An 8818-nucleotide genomic window follows, 5' to 3' on the forward strand; every position below is an offset into this window, starting at 1 on the left:
TGCAGAGGATTTATTGGGTAGAAATATACTTGTAACAGTCTTCTGTGATTGTTTTTCAAGTCAACCAGGCATAGTTTACAAATCTCATTCTTAAGGTTACTTTGTGATAGGTACAACAGTAACCCTAATTTATGGACTGTAAAATGATTAAGCAAAGTGTGTGAAATCCTGTGTTACATATTGGGAATAGTATATTCAGAATACACCTGAGTTGTAGACGTCAGGTGCTTAGAAAGAGCCCTCCTAGCTCCTGGAATGTCGGTGGGTTTGAGATAATTCTAGAAAAGTGAACTAGCCACTAACCTTACTGAAAGAGGATCCATTCTCTTTCAATGTAAAGGACCTATAATCCAGATTTATAAGTAAAGTTTTAGCTTTCTTCCCAATGGGAGAATGCTAGAAACTGTGTTCCCAGTATGGAGAATTTGCTTCTCCCTGTAACAGACTTCCATTTTTCTTGGGGAAGGGGATGAGAAGGAGGGCTTGAGATAGGGTATCATTATGTATCCCAGACTGGCCTCAAACTCACTGTTTTCTTGCCTCAGCCTCCCAAGTGCTAGATGTGTGCCACCATGCCTACACCAGACCAGACTTCCATTTTTGGTTAGCCCAGAATCTTTATGAGCTTGGTACCATCTTATCCTTAAATGGTTGATATTCATCAGTGAAGCTGTCTGGGACTGGAATTTGCTCTGTGGGGAATTTTAAAACATGGACTTAATTTCTTTAATATGTATATTTTCTATTTCTTCTTTCAGTTTTGGTAATTTGTGCCTTTCAAAGAATTTGTTCATTTCATCTAAATGTTGAATTTATTGGTATAAGGTTATTAACAATATTACCTTGATATCCTTTTAATGGCTACAAGAGCTGTAGTCAAATACCCTCTTTTATTATTAATATCAGTGATTTATATTGATTATTCAAAATGGAACAACATTTAGTTTTGATGGGTTTTCTGTACTGTTTGCTTTTTTTCTATCTCAGTGATTGGTGCAGTTGTCTTTATTTCTCTCCTACTTTCGTTGGGTTTAATTCACTTTTATTGCAGCTTTTAAAGGTAGAAGTTTAGATAATTGATTGTAGACCTTTCCTGTTTCTAAGCACTGTTTTAGTTGTATTGCACAAATTTTGATGTTATATTTTGGTTACTATTTAGTTCAAAATATTCTCAGATTTCCCTTGTAACTGACTTATGACTGCATAGACATATGTTAATTTTCAAGTATTTGGAAAACTTTCATTTGTCTTATTGCTTATTGATTTCTACTATTACTGTGGTTAGAGAACTTACTGTGTATTGCTAATGTTTTTTAATGTTTTATGGCCCAAAATTATGTGAAGAATTTCTTTATCTTGGTAAATGACCTTGTGTATGTCATTTGAAAAGAATGTATATTGTGCCATGTAAAGAGAATTTACTCTATAAATGACAGGCCAAACTGCTTGGTTGATTGACAGTGTTGGCAGTCATCTGTATATTTCTTGCTCTTTTTCCTATTTGTTGCTTCAGCCATTGAAGAGATTGTTGAAATACTCAGTTCATGTTATGGCTTTGTCCATTGCTTCATTCTTATCAGATTCGCTCCTGCCTTTTGAAGTTATGTAATTGTGTGCCAGTGCTTAGGATTGTTGTCTGTTTATGGAAGTGGTTCTTTGATTATCAGCTCCGGTAACTTCCTGTCCTAAAGAGCATTGAGGTATGTTTGGACAGGCAGTTAAGTTGAGTCAGCTTGATTCTTCTGTTGCTTGTTTTTAATATTTGTTTCAGTGAATGTAAAGTATGAGTTTTACTTAAGGACAGTGGTTCTCAAGCCTTTGGGCCTCATCACCTCCTTAGATGTGTAAAAATCATTGACTCCTAAGAACTTGTTTACATGGTTGTGTCAGTATTTACCATATTAGAAATTAAAACAGAACATTTATAATAGTATCAGTCTTTCAAAATTATAATAAATAAACCCTTTACGTGTTCAATCCTCTCAACTGTATTTATTTAGAGTTTTAGTTTCTGCTTAACTTCAAGAAAAAGTAATCAACCTGCTTTATGGAAAATGTTTTCTCAAAGGTGGAGAGTCAATAGAAAAAAATGAGAATTGTGACTTATTTTAATCAACATTAAAAGATAGTGGGGTTGTATTATTTGACCTTATTTCTGTTATCTTCCTTGATATGGAAGTTGACCTGTGTTTTGCTTTTTTTGTCCTCCACCAGTCTGATTAATTACTAGGCTTCAGAATTTTTCCTTTATATTTGCCACTGTAAATACACTGATGGCTTTCTTATGTCCATTCTCCTCTGTTCCTCTCTTACGTGCTGTTTGTATAGTACACTTTCATTTGAGTATTTCTCTAACCACATTTAATTCCTATAGCAGTTCTTGTTTTCTTGGTTAATAGAATAATTATACTACCTGATGATCATGTTTTAGAGTTTCCAAAGCCTTCCGCATCCCTCCTTTTGTACCTCCTATTGAATTTTGAAGTCTTCATTCCTTAGATTTAAAAAATAAACTAAAAAATAGTGCAATACCATTGAAGTCACATTTGTGTATATTTTCTGATTGTTACTGTTGTGTTATAATAAATCCTGAATGGCACAATTCTCTCTCCTACATTTTCATTTGCTTGTTCATGTGTCTGAATACTGTAGTAAACAATATAATCTAAACCCCTGCCTTGGATTTTATATTCTAATTGGAAGAAACTAACATGTGCTCTTGTGTCAAGTAACAAGTGTGGTGGAGAAAAATCAAGGGATAAAAGGAGTACCTGGTTGGGTTCTAGTATACAGATGTGTCAGGAAAGGCTGTGGGGACATGTAAGTGGAGGTATAAAAGATATATAGATACATAGATAGAAAAGGAGTGAAGGGGACCAAGTGACTGTGGAAGAATACTCAGCCAAGAGTACTCAGTGTGAGGGTTCTTAGGCAACTGTGGGCTTACCGGTTTGACCCAAGGAGGCTTGAGTGCAGAGAACAGGGCAGATAGCAATTAGAGACAAGATCAGAGTAGCTAGTTTAGGCTACATGAGAGCTTGTCTAAAAAAAATAAATAAATAAAAAGAGGGGCCAGAACAATGCTAAAGATATTAATGCCATAAAAGTCAGGGTGGAAGGATTTTTGCTGACATCTTGTGCTAAGTTTCTCAGTACTCAGATTACCAGCTGAGCCCTGGCTGTTCAAATTCTGGCCAATATAACAACAATTGAGTCTTCAGATGTGTGTAAGAGAAAATTGACAGCTAGGTTAAAGCCACAGCTTGATTAGGGATGCCTGCTTAATCAAAATGGCCTTCCCCGAGACGTTCTGACACTGCATTTCATCATCACTGCTGTCCCAGAGCCTCCAAGTCCCCCTTTTCCTACAGTGTTGACTGATCTTAGGACTGCACCTCTCTAGGGGATCAGCAAAGTGACACTGGCTGAGGCTGAGTTAGAAAAAGGCAACGCCTTTAGCTTAGTCTCTCTCTCCCCCGGAACATGTACGTCCCTTTGGTGTCATGAGACCTAGTGTGAGAAGTCCGGTTCCTAAGAAGCAGCCATGCTGGAGACCACATGTAGAGATCCAACTTCAAGGTGGAAGGAGGTACCCACTTCAGGCTCCAGATACTTGGATCATCCCAGTCCAGGTACCAGACATGTGAGTGAAGAAGTCCTTGAGGTGAAGCTTGATTCTAGTCACCATTCAACTGTAGCATCATAGAGACTTGAAGGCAGAAGTATTCCATTGAGTGCTTCCCACATACCCAACCACGGGAACTAGGAGATAATGAATGACTTGTTATAAGCAACTGAAACAATAAAAAGGTTTCTTTTTCAAAAGTAGAGGCTACTGATCTTTAAGATGATGGGTTTTGGAACTCAATAAAAAATATTTTAAGAACAGTGCATAAAAATTAGCAGTAAAGGTCATATCTGGTTAATATTTTCACATCTTTTTTCTGTAAGCAAATTTTTAAAGAATTAATAAACACTATAAGTTCATTAAAACTTTATTGTGGGTTATTAGGAATCGCATACCTACCTCCATGTATGAATTACCAACTACTCTGTGAAGAACGAGTACTGTCTTTGTGAAATGTGTTTACCATTCAAAGCATATTGAGCATATTTCACATGTGGTGCAGTGTACAGTCTAGAATCCTGCGTTAGGAGATTGTCCTTTTCAGGTTTGTGAAAACTTGCGCCTAGCATGTCTAGTTATGTGTATTCTAGGCTATAGAATTATTGTAAGAAATGATAGACATTCTTCTCATCAAAAGATTTTTCTCTTTTAAGGAAATGGGTCCTGATGAATATGAAGAGATGGAAGAGGAAGCTGAGGAGGAGGAAGAAGAAAATGACTCAGCAGACATGGACGAATCAGAAGAATCAGATGAGGATGAGAATGAATCAGATGAGGGTCAAGGGGAGGAGAGACGGAGGAGGGTCTTTGATGTGCCCATTCGCAGACGCCGCTGCTCGCGTCTCTTTTAGCTGCTGCTGCAGGAAACTCTGGAATGGCTCTTCTGTTAAATAGATCTGTCAATAATGTAAATAATTGTGCTCAGCATATAGCAGAATTAGCATGACTATTGTTCCAGACCTAGGTTCTCCATGACGCTACATTAGGAGTTGGATTGCTTTGGTTTGTTCTGTGGTTGTAGGTAGAGGAAGAAATGGGAATCTTATTTTCTCTCCCAGAAGTCAGTATAAGAGCAGTTCTGTAGGTGCAGAACAGATGTTTCTGTGTTTAAAATATTTTCTACTTTAAAAACAAAACAAGACACACAAGTGAAAGAAGAATTGTTTTGGCTGGGGATTTTACATGTAGCAGAAACACACAGACAAGGGTAGAAGGAAACTGTGACTGACTGAAAAAAAACCCTTTTTAGTTGTTTAGAAACGAAGAAAATTTGTAATTAGCTTAATCCACTTCATGGTTGTTAACATTTTATACTCACAGGAAACTAATTGACTAACTTGAATGGGAATAGTTGGCCCTCTCTTAGACAATCTGCCCTTGAATTTAGTCTTTGTCACACAAAGCTTGAGTTGCAAATTTTCATCCTTAACTTTTTGTCTTCAACATGATAACTTTGGACTTTAAAAGTTAAAGTTCTCACGCTATGACCTTTCTCACATTATTTACAGATTCATCATTTTAAATGTAGTTTGTTTGTAAAAGTATGTAGTGTTGTTAAAGATTCTTCACAACGTTTCATTGAGTCTAAATTTGTAAATACGCTTTCTGTTTTGTTTCTTTATATACATTTGTCTAACTTTGTGGTAAGTGATCTGAATTTTATGTTAGGGTTCAGGATATTTTCCTGAAACATTTTTTTTTTGTAATTATATAATTGAGAGTTTGGAATGAAATCCTTCAAGTGTCAAAAACTCATATTTTAAAAACGATTTTGTGTAAGTGCCTATTTCCCAAAAACGAGTATTAAGCCTTTGTCCTTACGATAGAAGATGGCATTGCTACTCGATGGCTGGCAGCCAGGGTGTGGTAGGTCCATTGTGAGTTGTCTGCTGGCTTTGATTATGCTCTCTTGTTCTCATCAAATTTCCTCTAAAACAGTTCTCTCATGGAGAACATTCAGGAAGGGAGAGCCCTATTCAAGGCTAAGTGTCTACTCTCAGGGACAATGAGCAAACTTGCCATTTTATGATGACAGATCAGAATATTGAGTCCTTTTCCTACTTATTTTTCATAAAACAGTACAGTCACATGGTGTTTCAACAACAGGAGCCAGCATAGTCTCATTTTGTGTACACCACATCTGTTGAATGTGTCATTTTCTCTTGTACTTGGTTAAATCTCAGGTTTTATTGTGGCCCCAAAACATACAAGATGTTGACAGTAAGTTGTCATCTGGTGACTGATCCAGAAATGAAATTAAAAGTGATCAAGGACAGTGAAGTAGGGGTGGAGTCACTAATGGCTATTGCTTATGAAGTCGGCCATTCCAGCCTAGCTCCACCCTCAAAGAACAAGAACGAATGTGACCTAAGTTGTTGGAGCATCTGCTTCACTCAAGGCAGTAGGTTAGACTAAGAAAGGTCAGCATCAGATCTGGAGAACCTTGTTATGACCTGATTCGACACAAATGTGTCCTCAACACCAGAATGACCACTGCCAAAGCAGGATTTGTCTGCAACATTGAAAGAGAAGACTGGACCTGACCAGGGTATCGAAGTTACTGAGAGCTCTGGGTGGTCTAAAATGACTCAGTAATTGTTAGCAAATGCAAAAGTGAGTGAAGAACCTGCAAACTCGAGTGTGAAGTAGCTGACTACGTTTTAAAAGCTGGAAAAGCTGATTGTGGAGGGCAGTTACTGCCAGAGCAAACCCTCTTCTTCCATCTAGGTTTGTAGAAAATCATCACTGTGCAAATATCAGAGAATGTAAGTCACCTGGCAGTACGGTCACCTGATGACTCATTTCTTGGACTATATCCCAGTTAAGTGATAGTATAACTATTATCAGACTGCCAAATACTGTTCAGGCTGCCCCTTTTTAAAAATGGACAGTTGTTTTCATTTAGGCATTGATAACAAAATACCTTATTTGCTTGTTTTGTTTTCCAAGACAAGGTTTCTCTGTGTAGCCCTAGCTGTCCTGGGACTCACTCTGTAGACCTGACTGGCCTTGAACTCATAGAGATCCACCTACTTCTGCCTCCCCAATGTTGGGGTTAAGGGCATGTGCAACAAAATACCTTTGATTGTAATTTACAATAGAAAAAGTAGCAGGCAATGATGACTCATACCTGTAACTCCAATTTGAAAGGCTGATTGAAGCAGGAGGATCATAGTGAGTTTGAGATCAGCCTGGGCTATAGAGTAAAACTCTCTTTTAAAAAAAGAAAAAAAATCTAGCTCTGTAAGCTGAGAAGTCTTTAAGTCCTTTTAAGGGCACTAGTCTCATTCATGAAGATAATCATAACTGAATCAACCTAACATCTCACATCTTCATAAAGCTGCTTTGTGGATAGTTTCAACATAATGCACCAGGAGGGGACATAGACATGAACATTCAGACCCCAGCATCAACCCACTTTAAAAGGACGTTCCCAATAAAGCAGTAATGTCAGAGCTGGCCCGATACTCCCTTGCCATTTTTCGTATCCCCTTTTCCCCTAGCGTGCTGATGATGCCCCCATTGCCTTGAACCCTATCTAATGCTTGTGTGTCACAGTGCCTCAAGATTGCTTAGCCACCCTTCAGAATTTGCTGCCTTGGTATATTACACAGACTTTGTTGCATTATTTTTCTTGGAGACAGGACAATAGTAGACCAAAGATTCCATTGAAGCCCAGCTTGATGGGCCCATAAGTTTATCAGGATTGCTAACAGGAGCAGGGATGACTGTCAGCTACAGTTGAGGAACAACAGCCTAGGTGAGGACTCACGAAAGCACCTCTGCATGTTTGAAGAGTTTCTTCTAGCAAGTGTGTACTGTTTATGTACCCCTGGAAGGGGTCTTCGGTCATAAATTTCCGAGTCGTCTACCTCCTCATGGAACAAGATGTTATTTAACAATAAGTTGTCATCAAGTGACTGACCCAGAAACGAAATGAAAAGTGATCAAGGACTGAAGGGGGAGAAAAGTCACTGATGGGCTATTACTTATGAAGTCGGCCATTCCACCATAGCTCCACAAAGAACAAGAACAAATGTGACAGGCCATTGGAGCATCTGCTTCATTGAAGGCAATGTGTTTCATGAGCCTCCCTGCTGTTTCTATGAATAGGAATTAGCTGTACAATAAACATCCAGCTCACACTCAAGTGTGATTAGTTGATAAGCCTCTGTTAACTACATTGCAAAAATTCTTAGAAAAAAATTTTAATGTGTATGGATGTTTTGCCTTCTGTGTGTATCTGTGCACCACCTGCGTTCCTGGTGTCCATGGAGGCCACAAGAGGTCACTGGGGGTCCCCTGGGTCCTGAGAATCGAAACTGGTCTTCTGGAAGAGCAGTCAGTGCTATTAACTGCCTAACCATCCTTCCAAACTCTCACTGAAAAGAATTTAACCATTGGCATCATCAATGTTACCCTAACCAAACTCTAATGGAGCAAAGTCCACTTGCTGGCTTCTTGAGAACACATTGACATATTTGTCTGAACCTCAGGATGAGACATACCTAAATTAACAGTAGCTTAAATAGTTGGGTTCTTAAAGAAAACTCAGAGGTAACTAGTTCAGGACTGACATGGCACAAGGTCATCAGTGTCCCAGATCCAGATGTGTTCCAGCTTTCTCTCTATATCCTTAGCACAAGACCTTAAAAAAAAATCTCATGTAGCCCAGTCTGGCCTTAAACTTGAGACCTTCTCTCTATCTCACATGTACTGAGATTACAGCTGTATGCTACATGCCTGGCTAGAACTTTTAAAGGTCATTTTATAGTTGCAAATTGGCAACCAGCCGTATGTATTCAAGGAAGAATGATGAAAACAAAAGGCAAGATGTTAAAGAGGTAAATAAACTGAGTCTCTGACAGTGATGTGGAGAAGGGGTCTAGAATGTAGGAATTATTAATGAGGTCTGGTATGGAGGAGTCAATGACCCAGGCAAGCTACAGACCAGAATTTAGGGCAGTAGCAATAGGAGCATAATGAATTGGGTGAAATTGCAATACATAAATGGTAAGTAGGCCTGATTAGTTTGTGTTGTGGGCTTTTACTATTTTGGGGAGCCTGCCACCCAGCTCTCAAATAAATCACACATGGAGCTTGTTCTTAATTATATATATCTGTCCTTAGTTTGGCTTGTTTCTGGCCTGTGTCAAGTTAACGTAAAATTAGCCAGCACACCAGGGAACA

At 38.5% G+C, this 8818-nt stretch overlaps 1 protein-coding gene across 2 annotated transcripts in view; it reads left to right on the plus strand.

Moving 5' to 3' along the window:
• The window catches only part of Fbxo3 (F-box protein 3), a 35020-nt gene extending 29623 nt beyond the window's left edge, over window positions 1–5397 (plus strand). The window contains exon 11 of one of the 2 annotated variants that reach the window (XM_052725838.1): window positions 4282–5397. In XM_052725838.1, the coding sequence (XP_052581798.1) occupies window positions 4282–4479 (198 nt within the window). In that variant the 3' untranslated portion in view covers window positions 4480–5397. Of the gene's footprint in view, window positions 1–545; window positions 2603–4281 lie in introns of those variants that run through there. The other variant, XM_052725839.1, reaches the window with a different exon arrangement.
• The last annotated feature ends 3421 nt before the right edge of the window (window positions 5398–8818 follow it).

The sequence above is a fragment of the Peromyscus californicus genome, unplaced genomic scaffold (genome assembly GCF_007827085.1).
Source record: "Peromyscus californicus insignis strain IS unplaced genomic scaffold, ASM782708v3 Scaffold_7__1_contigs__length_154581171, whole genome shotgun sequence".
NCBI classification, from domain to species: domain Eukaryota; kingdom Metazoa; phylum Chordata; class Mammalia; order Rodentia; family Cricetidae; genus Peromyscus; species Peromyscus californicus.